The sequence below is a fragment of the Mangifera indica genome, chromosome 9, assembly GCF_011075055.1.
Source record: "Mangifera indica cultivar Alphonso chromosome 9, CATAS_Mindica_2.1, whole genome shotgun sequence".
In the NCBI taxonomy this organism is placed as follows: Eukaryota; Viridiplantae; Streptophyta; class Magnoliopsida; order Sapindales; family Anacardiaceae; genus Mangifera; species Mangifera indica.
Genome location: NC_058145.1, coordinates 10036232 through 10053218, shown reverse-complemented (window position 1 = coordinate 10053218; position 16987 = coordinate 10036232). Strand labels below are relative to the sequence as shown.

The 16987-nt window shown below is 32.1% G+C and overlaps 1 protein-coding gene across 1 annotated transcript; it reads left to right on the top strand.

The window, feature by feature from the left end:
• Positions 1–3280: 3280 nt before the first annotated feature.
• LOC123224744 lies at positions 3281–4121 on the top strand. The gene has a single exon (XM_044648447.1). It carries the CDS (start codon positions 3288–3290, stop codon positions 4008–4010), a length of 723 nt encoding a protein of 240 aa, XP_044504382.1. The 5' UTR covers positions 3281–3287; the 3' UTR covers positions 4011–4121.
• Positions 4122–16987: the final 12866 nt, after the last annotated feature.

Below are 16987 nucleotides of genomic sequence, written 5' to 3'. Positions count from 1 at the left end.
AATCCCATACTATTCATGATTTATCCAAATTTTGGAGCAGATAAGGATAATGGATAATCCATATCTAGCAAACATGTACGTTTGTGCATAAAGCTTGCAAGATCGTACATAGGCCAAAAGAAAGCCAAACAGGTTTAGCCTTATCAAATTGGATAATCCCAAACCATCACAATTTCACACACAAACAAATACTCTAGGATTATTACACTTTGGTCTTTAAGTGTAATAAATTACACTTTGAGCCCAAATACCTCCTAAGACTCAAAATCCTCCATCTGAATTCTAGATCAAATTCAACTCAAATAATTCTATGCCTCCACAGTTAAATAAATGCTTTTATGTGTGATTTATAGGTTCTCTGCTATGTCGGTAGCGATTAAATTTGTATCGAGCTTTCACCTGATAGTTATCTAGACATAAACTAAAATTGGTCTCTAGCAAGGCATTATGGCCACTTGACTAACAGAGTGCTAACAAATGACTTCTTAACCTATCAATGATATAGTTCCTAATACAATTTGATCGTTTCATCATACGATATCTCTTTTAAAGCTAAGGTATAAATAATGATTCTCCACCAAGAATCTTCGATATATAAGGACTATCTTATATCAATAACTAGATGATTATTTTCATTCATCAATAAGCCTACCTTAGAGACTAACTCTAATGCTCAAGGGTGACAAACCCCTTATTGTTTACCATAACCTTCGTATATGTCTTGATATGACCCCTCACCACCTTTCTAACAACCCTTTATAAGGACTACATAATTATTCTGGGCTAGTATTAAATCATACCAATCCTTATACAAAACAATTAAATGATCTCAAGTCTAAAGATTACATGTACTTTTGTTCACTAAGAAGATATATTGCATTGATATTAAAGCAACCATCCATATGAAATTCTCTTAGTGGTTATGTCCAATGGACATGCCTATAATGTCCACCCATGTATTGCATCAAGTCATCACCAAATAACTTTGATACGTGAGATTTGTCACCATCTTTTAGTAGGACCGCCCAACACTATGATAGTTCTATTACTATTGCCTATATACTTAGTTATGGTAATATCATAACTATGGCGTTTCAAAAACAATCACCTAATATGCATCTAAGGTCTTCACGATCAGTTGTCATACACTAAACCCCTATCCATGGTTCAATCATCTTAGGACAATTATCTTAATTGCATTCACCATATTGGATAATGAAATGTCATATTTTATTAATTAAAATAATAATTATCACAAAATTACATAGGTGATGATTGACTTTATGACACTACTCTGACACTTATATTTGCCATAAATGAAAAGAGGTATTCAAAACTTCTCAAATTTTTGTGGCCTTGTGCCTACAACTCACTACATGCTTGAAACCAAATGGAAGAGGAAGAGGACACATGCAGCCTAGTTTAAAAACAAGAAAGATTTTGTAGTTCATTCAAGTGAGGAAATTACTTTAATGTCGTGACTGGCAATAGTGGTGGTGGCAAGTCTATGAAGAAGAGACTAAGAAAGCCAAGAAGTAAGAAAAGGATAAGAGGTACTCTGAAAAAAGAAGAAATCAATGATATTGTTAAGGAAGATGGAGCAAGAGGTTGTTCTAGAGTAGTGCTACAATAGAGGATTTTCTTACTAATGTTGAGAACAAAGGAGAAAATGCTTAACATTTGAACAACGTTTTATTTCTGGTCGGGCTTCACATTAGTACATAAAGGTTTTTCACTGGTGTTTGGTCATTAATAATATAAAAAACTTTAAATTAGGTTAAAATTTACTAACTATCATTTCTATTTGTCTCTACGATTCAAATGTACATCTTGTTTTTAGTTCAAAATTCTTGAAAACATTTGGATAATTTGATGTGTTTATTAAACATTTTCTTCAAGTTAACCTAATAAACTGATAAAAATATTATTGTTAGAAAATTAAAAAAATACTAAATGAGAGGAAGAATACTCTTAAAAAACCCTTTAAATTTGGGTGATTCTATGCACACTAATATGAATATTATTAATTTGTATATTAATAATGATATGTCATTATATGATTAGATATTACTTTATCATAATTTAAAATAATATCATCATCATTATACAAAATATTAATTATTATTAGTGTATACAGTTTTATTGTATAAAATGATATTGTCATTTCAATACTAACCGATAGACAAAATAAGACACCTCATTTAGTATTTATATTAAAATGTCAAATTATCCAATTCAGCCTTCATATAGAACTACTATTAATAGTAGTTAACTCTTGAATGTGGAAAGATTTGGAAAATGGTTAGCATTTCTAGCCATTAAACTAAATTAACTAATCTTACAAATTAGTGTCTAAAGTGTGGGGAATAATATGAAAATTGTGAGCAATATAATATATATTTTCGAAATTGAATTACATAGCAGATCATAAAGAGCCAAAGTTTGATTTTTATTAAATTAAATTTCGTGCTAATCAAGTTCTCCTATAAACCACAGGCAATTTAAGTTCAATTTCTAATTAGATATATTAGTTAAGTTTGAGTCTCATATATGGCACTTGAAAAACAGGTTTCTAAATTGATTAACATTCCTAGTAAATATCAATTACCTTTATTGTAAAACCTCGTGTTAGATACGCCTTTGAAGAAAATTTGGTAATTAATTCAACTTGCCTTGAATATGTAAGGATATTTTCATATTACATTCCATTTTAGCTCTACGCTGTTGAAATACAATGTATAAATTTAAATTAATTTCTAAAATTTTAAATAATATCATAATTAGGTTTTTCAATACAATGTAAAAAGAAGAAAAGAAATATATCTAGTGCTTAATTACCGAAAAATATTGGCTTTTTGTTAATGTTAATTTTTTTTTCCTCCGTCAACCATAAATTATGAATTTTTCATCACTTGAACTAATACCCTTATTGAACTAATTTTTACTGCTCTACAATTATTATACATTAAAATTGGATTCTCAAAAAATCTCAGAATTTCATGTGTAAATGAAGATAATTTATCTGACGGTTACATCTTTTAATTACATTTTTTAATTTCATTTATTAATAACAAGAGAGTGCAGATTCCTTCTTATCTCTATAAAGGAACTTTAATTGGCTCTTTCCAAGTCAATTGTGCACTTGCATGGCAACGCGTTATCCACGTGGCATGACATTTTGGCCAAATGTTGCAAAATTTTGAAAAAAAATCATCATTTTGTAAAGTTAAATAGCCTTGAAACTCCAAAAACCAAACAAATCCAACCAAGAAAGAGAGTCTAAAGCTATGTCGTCTAATGAAGTGAATAACCCAGATCTTCTTTCCAGCGAAAGTGAAACAAGTTTGTTTCACAATAGTCTTAATGATCAACAAAGCCCCGCAAAAAATCCTTCCATGGAGAAATCAAGTGATGAAATTCTTGATCCTGACCCAATTAGCGTGTTTGTTGAGCCTCAAAACCACGAAAACTCTAACTTGAACCCTATTCACAACCCTAAACAAAACCCTAGTTTGGTTCAGTTGAATGAAAGCGATGGAAACCAAGGGAGATTTTCTGGCAAGAAAAAGAAAAACTCTGATGAGAATTGCATTGTGATTTCAGATGATGAAAAAGGCAAAAATGTGGGAGCAAAGAAACGTGATGGAAGGACTCACAGCCTTCCACACAACAAGTATGGGCCATATGTTTGCCCTAGATGCAACGGATCTGTGTTTGCAACATCTCAATTGTTTGCAGCTCATGTGTCATCAGCACATTACAAGCATGAGACGCTGAAGGAGAGGCAAAAGAGGCGGGCAGCAAAGTACAAGAAGAAGAATCTTCAGGTTGTGCAAACAAGTGAAGGTTTAACCGTTTTGACATTTGATGGTGGTGAAGATTCTCTTTCTTCTTCTTCTAAGACTCAGAAGGGTCGAGGGAAGAAAGCGAAAAAGGGTGAGATCAAAAATGAAGTTGCGGAAGAGAACTTTAATCTTGTTGATGTCAAGATTAAAGTGGATTATAAGTAATTTCATTGTTAACTGAATCCGATCCCCAGAGTGCTTTCAAGTTTTTCCATGTGTGTTTCTTCTTTTGTTTTACGTTTTTTTTTTTTTTTAACTGTTTTTCTTGTTTTCTGTTATGGTGGGAAGGAGGGTGTTCTTCCTTCTGATCTACATACTGTCAAATGTACTTGTATTTTGAACTATTGGGAATTCAAAATAATATTTGTTAGATCTATAAGTATGAAGTGTGCAATTTACTTGAGTTTAGTCTAACGTTCCATTAAATTTAAAATTTCGTTATAATTTGGCGCGTAAGAGTCAATTCTAATTGTTACAACTATAATCTTATCAAAACTATATACAATCAAAATAGTTCTATAAATCATTATTAACTTCAATTAATCATAATAATTTATAAAAAACACAATAAAAGAAAATCATTAAGTTGTAAGAGTAAATTAAGTTACGTTTTGTGTTTCATCTTGTTTTGCTTTTGTTTTTCTTATTTTGTTTTGGCTGTAGGAAGAGTTCTTTCTCTTCTTGATCTATGTAGTATCGAATGTAATTGCGTTTTGAATTTTATTACAATCCTTTCTTAGATATTAGTTTGAAGCAATTGAGTTTAGGTTTATAAAGATTTAATTTTAACAATTAATTTAAAGTTTAGTTATAATGTGGCGCGCAAATGTTTTCAACCGTTACAATTATATTATCACAATCTTATTCAAGACAAATATGCATATAAAATAGTTTTATTAACTCTAGTCAGAACATTTTTCTTTGTCGAATGACTATTTCCCACCTGAACTTTGATGAAAACGATAATTTGCTTGAGTTTAGTTTAACGTTCCATTAAATGTAAAATTTAGTTATATATAATTTGGTGCATAAGACACGATTCTAATTATTACAACTATAATCTTATTAAAACTATGTCCAATTAAAGTAGTTCTATAAATCATTATTAACTTCAATTAATCATAATACTTTATAGAAAGTACAATAAAAGGAAATCATTAAGGTTTAAAAGAAAATTAAGTTATGTTATGTGTTTCATCTTGTTTTTTTTTTTTTTTTCTTTATCTTGTTTTGGCTAGAGGAAGAAGTCTTCCTCTTCTTGATCTATGTAGTATCTAATGTAATTATATTTTGAATTTTATTTTACTCCTTTCTTAGAAATGAATTTGAAGCACTTGAATTTAGGTTTATAAAGATTTAGTTTTGAGAATAAATTTAAAGTTTAGCTATAATTTGGCACGTAAATGTTTTCGACGGTTAAAATATTATTATCACAATTTTATTATAGACAAATATACATATAAAATAGTTTTTATTAACTCTAATCATAATATTTTTCTTTGTTGAATGACTAGTTCCCACTTAAACTACTTTGATGAAATGACAATTTATTTGAATTTAGTTTATCATTGCATTAAATTTAAAATTTACTTATAATTTCACATGCAAGAGATGATTCTAATTGTTACAAGTATAATCTTATTAAAACCATATGCAATCAAAATAGTTCTATGAATCATTATTAACTCCGGTCATAATGCTTTATAGAAAGTACAATAAAACAAAACCATTAAGTTTTAAGAGTGCATTATGTTATGTGTTTCCTCTTTTTAACTTTTTCGGTAAGAATGTGTTTCATCTTGTTTTGTTCTTGTTTTTCTTATTTTTGTTTTGGCTGGAGGAAGAGGTCTTCCTCTTCTTGATCTATACAGTATCTAATGTTATTATGTTTTGAATTTTATTAGAATCCTTTCTTAGATATGAGTTCAAAGAAATTGAGTTTAGGTTTATAAAGATGTAGTTTTAACAATAAATTTAAATTTTAGTTATAATTTGGCGCAAAGATGTTTTCAACCATTACAGTTATATTATCGCAATCTTATTAAACACATACACAAATAAAATACTTATATGAACTCTAATCATAATATTTTTCACTACAACCATTCCTAGTTCAATACCATTAAGCTTAGTTGAGAAAAATTTCACAGGTTCTAGTCTTGACTAGGCAGAAATCATGAATGAATCTTAATTTATCACAGATATAACACCTACTGAAAAATGTTCAACTTCAAATAAAACCATTGATCATGTTATGCTTCCAGAGTCTTGTCCAATTCCCATAGAATTATCAATTAAAAAACCTGGTTGTTCATCGTTGCCATCTATATCCTCATCTGATAGCCTATCAACCATCCATCTTGAAGTTGTTCTACCAACAAAAAATGCCTCATTGTCTATGCTTGAGCATGAGTATCAGGTAGAATATTTAGGGTCTAATCATCTAATGATAACCAGATCTAAAACTAATTCTTTGCCTCCACCAAGAGTGTTTACTAATGATGTAGTGGTTCATGATATGATAGAGCTAAAAATTTTGGCTAAAGCTTTGAACTAGTTTCAAGTAATGAGAGATAAGTTTGTAGCATTGCCAAAAAAAAAAAAACCATAAGAGTTGGTTCTAGCACAACCCTGTATGAATGTGGTGGATCATAAATAGGTCTTCAAAACTAAGCTCAAAGCAAGTGGTTCTCTTCAAACGTTTAAGGCTAGATTGGCAACCAAAGGGTGTCAACAGACCCTTGGAATTGATTACTTAGATACATTTAGGCCTGTTGTGAAGCATGTTACACTTTGGATAATTTTTACTTTAGCAATAATCTACAGTGGGCCTCTACATTAGGTTGATGTCAATAATACATTTCTAAATGGGGTGTTGAAGGAAGAAATGTATATGACTCAACTAAAAGGTTTGATTCATCCTAAAAAACCTTAGCATGTTTGTAGTCGATAAGGCTCTATATGGCATGAACTAGGCTTCAAGAGCCTAGTATGAGAGGTTGAAGGATGTCTTACTGTTAAAGGGGTATAAAAATTCTTTAGTTGGTACCAACCTATTTGTGTATATCAATTAGAATATGAGTGTGTATGTTTGGTGCATGTTGATGACGTACTCCTAACTGGAACAAATTCTGATCATTTTATTCAAAGTTTGGTGTCTGAGTTGAATGAAAGAAAGGAACAACTAAAAAATTATAGATCAAGAAAAAGAGAACCAAGAACCACGAAAAAATACCTCAGATCTTGTTATTTAGAAATTAGGGATTGCAACAGTATTTATACCAGAAGAATAATCAAATATAAAGCTAACTATTAATTAACAAAATAATCCCAGGCTTAACTATCACCATTGGCCTCTAACAACCCATCGATCAACCACCGTCGGATTCTCAATCACAACTCACACACTTTAACACTTTTGTTTCAGTTGAGAAGTAGAAGTGAATAGTTGACTTGCTGTCTCTCAACCTCAACTAAATCTAAGAGCCAATATCAAGTACAGTAAAATGCATGGGTTTTATCTTAAACAAAACACACCGTCTACATTTATTTTAACACTTCCTGTAGTGTTTTGTCTTAACAAAAATTACACCATTTTTGCATTTGCCTCAACATCCTCCCTCAAGCCAAATGCTCTATTTATAAAGTATTTGGCTTGCTTGTAAACAACACTAACTATAGTTCTACAAAATCTGAACAACTCATAGAGCAACTATACTGATTATAAACCATACTTCTCTGTTGCACTCATGCTTAGTGCCTAAACAAATCAACAAGATTCTTTATTCTGCATGAGGTACTATTCACTAAGACACTCTAATTCCCAGTTCTGGAACAACAATGTAGCTAGTCCTAGAAACCTGATTAAAAAAAAAACCAAGAAGAAGAGATTAAAAAAAATTTTATCTCAAGGCCTGGAAAAGTAAGACCGACTGTACTCTTCCCTGAAACTTCATTATTCCTCCCTGAGATAAAAGAAGTCTGGAGATGTAATTAGTTATTTTGTAGATACTAATTGGCATATCATTGTCTGTGATCCTTGCACTACTGATGCTTCAACTCCTGCTAATTTTGTTGAAGTCAGTAACTCATTTTCAATACTACCAGCTTCAATTTGGGTAGACTCTAACCAGTTCAACACATTCAATTTGGCCCTCAGCTCTTGAAACCTTATAATAGACAGAGACTTGGTAAGAATATCAACAATTTGATGTTATGTTGGGACATACTGTACCTTCAAATTCTTGGTTGTCACTTGCTCTTTAACATAATGAACATCTATCTCTATATGTTTAGTCCTACTGTGAAAAACAACATTTGAAGCTAAATGTCCTGCACTAGTATTATCACACCACACAATGGGTATGGAAAACCAAGAAACCTTTATCTCTTGCAGAAGGCTTTTTAGCCAAGTAATCTCAGTAGCCACTTGACGCACTGCCCTATACTCAACTTCTGTTGATGAGAGTGCCACTACTTTTTGTTTTCTAGACCCCTATTGGATCAAATTTGATCCAAAGAACACTCTAAAACCACTAGTAGATCGTTTGTCCTCTAAGTTGCCTACCTAGTCAGCATCTGTATAAGCCTCTATGGTAAAAACAAAAGTAGGTTTAAGAAGAATCCCATATGATTGAGTTCCCTTGATATACCTTAATACTCTTTTGTATGCTTGCCATTGTAACACAAAAGGATCCTTTAAATACTGACTCAATTTATTAACAACAAATGATAGATCAGGTCTAATTAAAGTCAAATATTGAAATGCCCCAACAGTGCTTCGAAAAAGTGTTGGATTACTAAACGGCTCACTGTCTCCCACATATAACTTTGTTCCAGTAGCCATAAGAGTTTGACAGGCTTTTGTATCTATCATCTGTGTCTTGACTAACAACTCTGCAACATACTTTGTTTGACACAAATGCAGCCCTTTTTCAGTTCTGTGAGCTTCAATGCCTAAAAAGAAACTTAACTCTCCTAGATCTTTTAAGGCAAATTGTCTATTAAGATCTGAAATTAGAGACTTGATGTAGGCACTATCAGATCCTATTAAAAGGATGTCATCAACATAGATGAGTACAAACACTATTATTTGTTGAATCCCAAGAATAAAAAGGCTAGAATCAAAGATAGTATTCACAAACTCTCTATTGATTAGAGCTTCTTTTAGCTTATCATACCAGGCTCTAGGAGCCTGTTTCAAGCCATATAGTGTTTTTTTCAACTTACACACAAAATGTGGTCTAGACTTATCAATAAACCTTTAAGGTTGACTCATATATACTTCCTCTTGTAAATCTCCATTGAGGAATGCATTATTAATGTCTATCTGATAAACCTTCCAACTGTAGGTCACTCCTAATGAAAGAATTACCCTAATAATTACTGCCTTAACTACAAGACTAAAGGTGTCCAGGTAGTTAATTCCAGCAGTCTGTTGAAATCCTTTTGCCACCAATCTAGCCTTCAATTTTTGTACAGAACCATCAACATTCAGTTTTGTTTTATACACCCACTTATGACTAACTAAGTGTTGAGCATCAGTGGGAGGAACTAACTCCCATGTCTTATTATTAACAAGGGTTTCATACTCCATCTCCATAGCTCTAAACCAACTAGGGTGATTTAAAGCTTCATACACCGACACAGGTTCCTTAGCACTGTTTCAGATAGAAAAGAGAAAATTCGAGGAGCTAGAAGGTGACCTGTCTTAGCTCTTGTTAGTATAGGATGAATAGATACATTTGTAGGAGTAGCAATTGGTAATTCTGACCTCTCAGGGAGTACAACTTCTAGTTTACTTGTGCTATGAGTGCTTGAGGAAGGTATGATTAGTGATAAGGGTGTGAATGTTTAATAGCAGCAGGGTGGTTTGATATGGTATTATGGTCTGTGAATAATGAGTTATGATTGGTTATACTGATGTCATGTGCATTGTGAGAATCTATAATATCTGAATTTGCAAAACAGGATGACCACCACTATTTTTGGGCCCATTAGACTCAGAGGGCAAGTAAAAATTTAAAGTAGAAAAAGGTGGCTTTAAAGTTGATATTGGAAAAATTAACTCAAAAAAATCTTTATCAGTTTTGAAAGGAAAATCAGACTCATTAAATTTAACAGATGCTGATAGGAATATTTTACCAGATTTACCAAGACATTTATATCCCTTATGTTGCAAGCTATAACCTAGAAATACACACTTTTGAGTATGGAAACTGAACTTGTGTTGATTGTATGGCCTAAGAAAAGGATAACATGTACAACCAAATTGAAACAATAATTGATATGGATTGTTATTGTCAAGAATGGGTGTAGGCATTCTGTTTATCAAGAATACAACAGTTTGGAATGAATCCCACCAAAAATTAAGAGGTAAACCAGCTTTAGATAATAAAACTAATCCCAATTCCACAATGTGTCTATGTTTGCACTCAGCTCTCATATTTTGTTAATGAGTATAGGGACATGACACCCTAAAATTGATACCATTCTACTGAAAGTAGGGTACCAGAACTCTAAACTCTCATCCCCAATCCATTTGAATACTCTTGAGGGTTTGATCAAACTGTTTTTTCATAAACTTATGAAAATTTCTAAAAACCTGCCCTACTTCAGCTTTGCTTTTTAAGGGAAAAAGCCAAGTAAATCTGGTATAATCATCCAGAAAATGAAGATAATACTTAAAATCTTCTTTTGACACAACTGAAATGAGGCCCCATAAATCACTATATATTAGTTTTAAGACTCTAAAAGCTTTAGAGTTTGAGGCTAGAAAATGACTTTGTTTGTGTTTACCAAAATGACAATCTTCACAGAAAGAAGATTCAATAAAGATAGGTTTAACATGCAGAGAATTCAAAACATATTTCATGATTTTCTCACTAGGATGACCTATCTTTTGTGGCAAAGTGCAACTTCAGTTTTATTAACATGCAAACCAAAAGTCTTACAATCAGAAATTCCATTTACATTCACTGATGAGCTCAATGAAAAACCAGAACCACTATTTGTTTTAAAACCAGAAAAGTCATTTACATTCACTGTAGACTTCAGTGGAAAATTAGAAACTAGGATTGTTTGAAAGCCAATAGCTCTGGACACTACAAAAGGGTACTGAAGCTGGTACAACCCATCTTTAAGTATCCTTTGCAATAGCACCAGTTTGGTGTCCTTGTCTTTGACAAAACAACAATCTTTTAGAAACTCAACAATGACATTGTTATCTTGGGTAAATTTAGAAATACTGAGAAGAATTTTAGTTATTCTAGGCACACACAGAATGTTTTTTAAATGCAAGAATCTATTTGCAAAAGAGGTGGGTAAAAATGATAAACCTTTATGGGAAATGCTTAAGCACTCACCACTTCCAACTTAAAGTTTTTAACTGCATGAGTAGTCCTCCTTCACAACAAGCTGCTTCAATTTAGAAGTAACATGATCTGAGGCTCTCAAATCCATATACCAACTTATGTCTTCCACTATATTAGGATTGGCAACTAATGCTTGTAAACTGGCTCCAAATAACTAATCATTGTATATAGGAACAGGGTTGACCATTTGAGCAGTAGGTGTAGCTGAATGAGTATTAGAATGATACGAAGATAAGGAATGGTATTGTGTTTGTGGTAAAGGTGAAGTGTATGGTGGGTTAACAAATTGTATGTTAGGGGTTTATGGAGAAGAATAATATTGAGTTTGTGGTATAGTTAGATGGTAATTTTGTGTATGCTTAACTGGAGAATGGCCTAAATAGGTAATGTCTAATCTATGGTAACACTGCAGAACTACATGTCTTGGTTTACCACATAATTGGCAAATTACCTTTGACTTATTATAAAACCTTCCCCTACCTCTTCCTTGATGTAAATAGCCTATACTAGGAACTCAGGCCTTCTATTTCTATTTTCCTCAAAGCTTGTAGTGTTCAGTGGGTTATTATTTGTAACCTGGGAATAAGGACCACTAACAGTCTCTCTAGCTTGTGTAAAACTCATATTGAAACCTCTTCCAGCACCTTTAACACTTTGATTCACCAAATTTGTTGTGCTATAACTCAACTCATACAAAAATCTACTTAACCTCCCTTCAAACTTCTGTAAAATTAGCTTAAGATCAGGTAGACTTAACTTCCCAGCTGATGCATCTATCCTGGCCATAATATGCATTAGAATAGGTTCAAACTCAGGTCCTAGCCCTTTAAGTATGTAATTGGTCAGTTCATCTTCAATAATAGTTTGACCACTTGAAACTAGAGCATCAAAAATGTCTTTCATCCTTCGAATGTACTCATTAACACTAAAACTACCCTTTTTCATGGTTTAGAGAGTATTTCGAAGATTGATTATTCTAGCTTTTGACTCTGTTACAAAATAGTGTTCTAGATTATACCAAGCTTCACTAGCAGTCCTATTGGTAGCCATATGAGAAAACATGGTCTCTGATATAGAGGTCATCAACCAACTAAGCAAAACCTTATCAAAACGCTTCCACATAGAATATAGGTCGTTCTTCTTCTTAATTTCACTCAATCCATCACTTGACTTTTCAACAATAAAGGGTGAGGGATAAGGAACTAGACCTGTGAGATGCTCTTCAAGATCATGAGCACCAACAAAGTGAAGAGCTTGAGCATGCCAATGTCTATAGTTATCTTCAGTTAGCTTCGGACTGATTACTTAAAGACTAGAGATCGAGTAACCACTGTGTTTTGATATCTACAACTCAAAACCATTGTAACTTCATGAGTTGGTACCAAGATCCATCTCCGGTACACCAGAAGCAGTCGAAACAGGAGAAAAATGGAAGTTAGACATCAGACATAGGTCAGTAGCTCTGATACCATGAAAGAAGGGAACAACTAACAAATTACAGATCAAGAAAGAGAGAACCAAGAACCATGAAAAAATACCTCAGATCTTGTTATTTAGAAATTAGGGATTACAACAGTATTTATACCAGAAGAACAATCAAATATAAAGCTAACTATTAATTAACAAAATATTCCCAGGCTTAACTATCACTATTAGCCTCTAACAACCCATCGATCAACCACCATCGGATTCTCAATCACAACTCACGCACTTTAACACTTTTGTTTCAGTTGAGAAGTAGAAGTGAAGAGTTGACTTGTTGTCTCTCAGTCTCAACTAAATCCAAGAGCCAATATCAAATACAGTAAAACGCATGCGTTTTATCTTAACAAAAATTGCACCGTTTTTGCATTTGCCTCAACAAATATGACCTTTGCCTTAAAGGATCTAGTAGAGTCAATTTCTTTTATTGGTTTTAAGGCACATAAAAGTACGATTGGTTTTGAGGTTTTGTTAAACTAATTATGCTCAAGATCTTAGGGTGAAGCTTTTTCCTAAAGATAGTGATTTGTTCAAAGAGCCTACATTGTATAGAAGTGTTATAAAGGCATTCCAATATTTGTTGATGACTAGGCCTAATCTCTCTTTTGTTGTAAATAAACTAAGACAATTCTTAAAGGCAATGACAGTCCAATAAAAGGATACTTATGTATGTAAAAGGTACTTTGAATTATAAGCTTGAGTTCAAACCCGCTTTTGTGTTATCCATGGAGGCATATACAAAAGCATAGAGGGTTGGCAATTTGAGTGATAGGTAGTCAACAAGTGGGTTTTGTGTGTTTTTTTGGAGGCAACTTGATATAGTAGAGTTCAAGGAAACCAAAGGTTAATGCATGGTATAGAGCCTTGAGCCAAGTATCAACTGAGTTTAGCTTGGATAAAAAATCTATTAGTAGAAATAAAAGTGTAGTGCATTTCAAGACCAGTAGTCTAGTGTGATAACTAGGAAGCAAGGTCTTTAGCATCAAATCCTATGTTCCATGGGAGAACCAAGTACATTATGTTGGATGTGTATTATATTAGAGAGTGGTTGTTATAAAAGTTTGCCAGTTCAGTTTGTGCCATCAGAGTTTTAGGTGTCAAACATTTTAACTAAGCCTTTGTCAACAAATCGATTCTTCGTGTTGAGAAATAGATTGATCTTGGGTGAGTTAAGAAAATTGATAGAAGGAGCGGTGGAGGAAGAAACAAAAGTTTAATTAAAAGAAAATAAGAGTTGATATTCAGAAGTTTGAAACTCTGAGGTGTTGCTTAACAAAATAAAGAGCAGACGAAATAGAGTGAAAAGAATTGAGTTGTTGATGTTGAGGGAAGAATTTGTTGAAGGCAGTTAGTGTTAAGGGAAGAAGTAAGTTGATTAAGTGTGGAGCGATTAGTATTGATATTTTTTGTAGTATTGGTTTTTCTGGTGCAAATCAAACATTGCATGTTTAATTTGAGAGAAGATGTAGAAACCAACAGTTCCAAAACGGAGAGTTTTATGTGTTCAATGACACGGTGCGTATGGATTTAAGAGGCATGATATCATTTGGTGGAGAAATATGGAGTAGTATGTTAAAAATGAACCGGTAGAGCAGGAGTTGTTTTGATTGTCCGACTGTTCCATTGCCTCTAGCAAGCTAAAAACTCGGAATGACATCTGACGATGGAGGTTGCTGCAAATGTCATTTTCAGGCAAGCTAACGGATGACTGAGAATCAAAGTGACATGTTGTTCAACTGCCATACTCCTACTTGTGTATATAAACCAAAGTTGATGTAAAAAGTGTGTAATTTTTCAAATCATAAAAAGTTTAATAAAAGAGGTATTATTCAATAGTTAGTATGTGTGCATGTGAGGTTTGCTAATCAATCTTTCAGTTTGACACAAATTCAATAAAATTTTGTCATACAAATATGTTGGCAAGGTGATATGAATACTTCAATCAAGACGAGTTTAAATATTGTATATTTATGTGTCTCACAAGTTTTACATACACTTATAACCATCTTCTATAATTTTTTGTTCTTTCTTCTCCAAGCATCTTCATGTCTACAATATATTTTTTTTCTTCTTCTTCTTCCAATCTTATCAATCAATTTGGTCTTGAAAATGAACTCATTAATGGCCATTTGATCCCTTCATTTCACTCAAACATGAATATGAATCATTTGAATGGGAATGGTTTAATCAACTCAAAGTTAACTCCTTATTCTCACCCAACCTCAGGGTTTCACCCAAATGATCTCCTTAGTTCCCAAAGAATTAGCCTTTCAAGGTCAAGTATCAGCTAAATTAGCCTGAACCAACAAGAGCAACTTTAAGGAGTAATAAACACTGTTTTAAAAACTGACTGGACCGGTTAATTCAACTAGTTAAATTCAGAATCAACTCTAAGTCTACTCTTGTTAACATTAAAAAGTGGTTCACTTTTTGACTCAGTCAAACCCGATCAAAATCAATGAACCAATCAAAACCAATAAAACCGGGTTTGACTAAAATTTAGAGTATTTTTAAAAAATTTAACAATTCTTTAGTAATTTAATTATTTTAGATTAAATTAGATGAATTTTTAAAGGTTTGTAAAGATAACATAAGTTCAAAAATAAAATAAAAAAGAAGAAAAAAATATATCCCATTTCTATTATAATGTCTTCTATATGCAATAACTTATAGAATTTTTTTTTTTTGTACATGAGATTGAGACTTTTTTTCATCTCATTATCTCATTGAAATCAAGTAAATAATAGCCACTCCTTAAAAAAGATATGTTCTAATCACCATAAGTCCAAGTATTCTAATTAATTTCTTTTTGTAAATTTTTAAGTAAAATCTACTATTATTTAAAAAATTCATTCTAATTTGATAATAAATTGAACTATCGAGTTTTCAATCGAATCATGAACCAGTGAGACAACCGGTTCAATCATTGGTTGGTTTTAAAAACATTGGTAATAAAGGATAGTTCATGGAAAGTTGGAGAGAGCTCTCACAATGAACTTGATAATGTTGGGGAGGCACTCAATGAAGAGACATTAAATGTTGATTATGAGCTTAAGATTAAGAAGGGACCTATGTAGTGAAACTAGCTTTTTCTTAAAATTTAGTGGTTATCGTTTGTTCTTAATTTCAATGAGAATATTGTTGTTCTGATTTTATAATTTTTTTTGCTAGATAGAAATACAACATATGTATTTACTTGTTAGTTTTATTTCACCGTAATTTATTAAGTATTATATTATCTTTTAATTGTAAATAAGAATATTTCTAACTTGCTCGATTTCCTTGTCATTGTAACCTCATCTGAATTAACAAATGCTTTGATTGGCTAAAAAGTCAATAAACCTTGGATGTAGATAATGGTTTCATTGTTGGATATATTTATGTTTATCATCAATCAAAATTATTGGTGGCAAAATTTGTTGGACGGATAAACTTGAAACACAATAAACAGACCAACAACCATTGTACCAAGTAAATTAAGGTTTTACAAGTACGACAGAGACTCAAACCTAAGTCTTCATCTTGAAAGTTTTAATATTCTACTAGTTTTTTTAACTCTTGGGTTCGGCAAAAATAATAACTAATTTATTGTAAAACTTTTGTTTCTTCAAGTATTGCTACTAATGACTCTTGCCTAGTGTGAATTTTGACGACAATAACTCTTAAAGCATCCAAAGAAGCTCAAAAAGGTTTATTAAAAAAAAAAAAACTGGAATGAAAAATCTCTAAGAGTTCAAGAAAAATTTTTCTAGAGATAATTTCCTTTTGATAAATTTAACAATAAAAGCATGGGACTTGATTAGAAAATTCATTTACTTGAGAAAGCTCGTAAAAAATTGTTTTAGGGTTTTCAATGTCACACTGAACATCACATTATAAAGTTAAAGGGTCAAAATGAAATTTACAAGATTTAAATCTTTGCACTTAACCCATTCTCGATTTGTCAGATTTTCAACTGGATCGAGACAAAACTAGTTCCAAATCTCCTCTGTCAATCCGGTCAACTAGATTTGGCTAAGTCGTTCACAACGACTAGTGCCAAAGTTAGAATCCAATAAATTGGATTGCAATTTTGCCAGTTAAAACCTATGATTTTTAATTGAGGTTTTAGGCATAATTGTTAAGGTTGTTCACTATTTGGTTAAAACGAAAAAATTAAAATGAACCGTTAAAAAATTTGCATTTAGTTAGGTTTGATTCAGGATTAGGAACACTCCAATTCAATTTGAGAAAATCTAAAATTCCAGTTTGACATGTGAATTTGGTCCAAACCAACAATTTTTTGCT

What these genes read in the sequence shown, in the direction of transcription:
- LOC123224744 (XM_044648447.1), top strand. Translation starts at nt 3,288, where the DNA reads ATGTCGTCTAATGAAGTGAATAACCCAGATCTTCTTTCCAGCGAAAGT.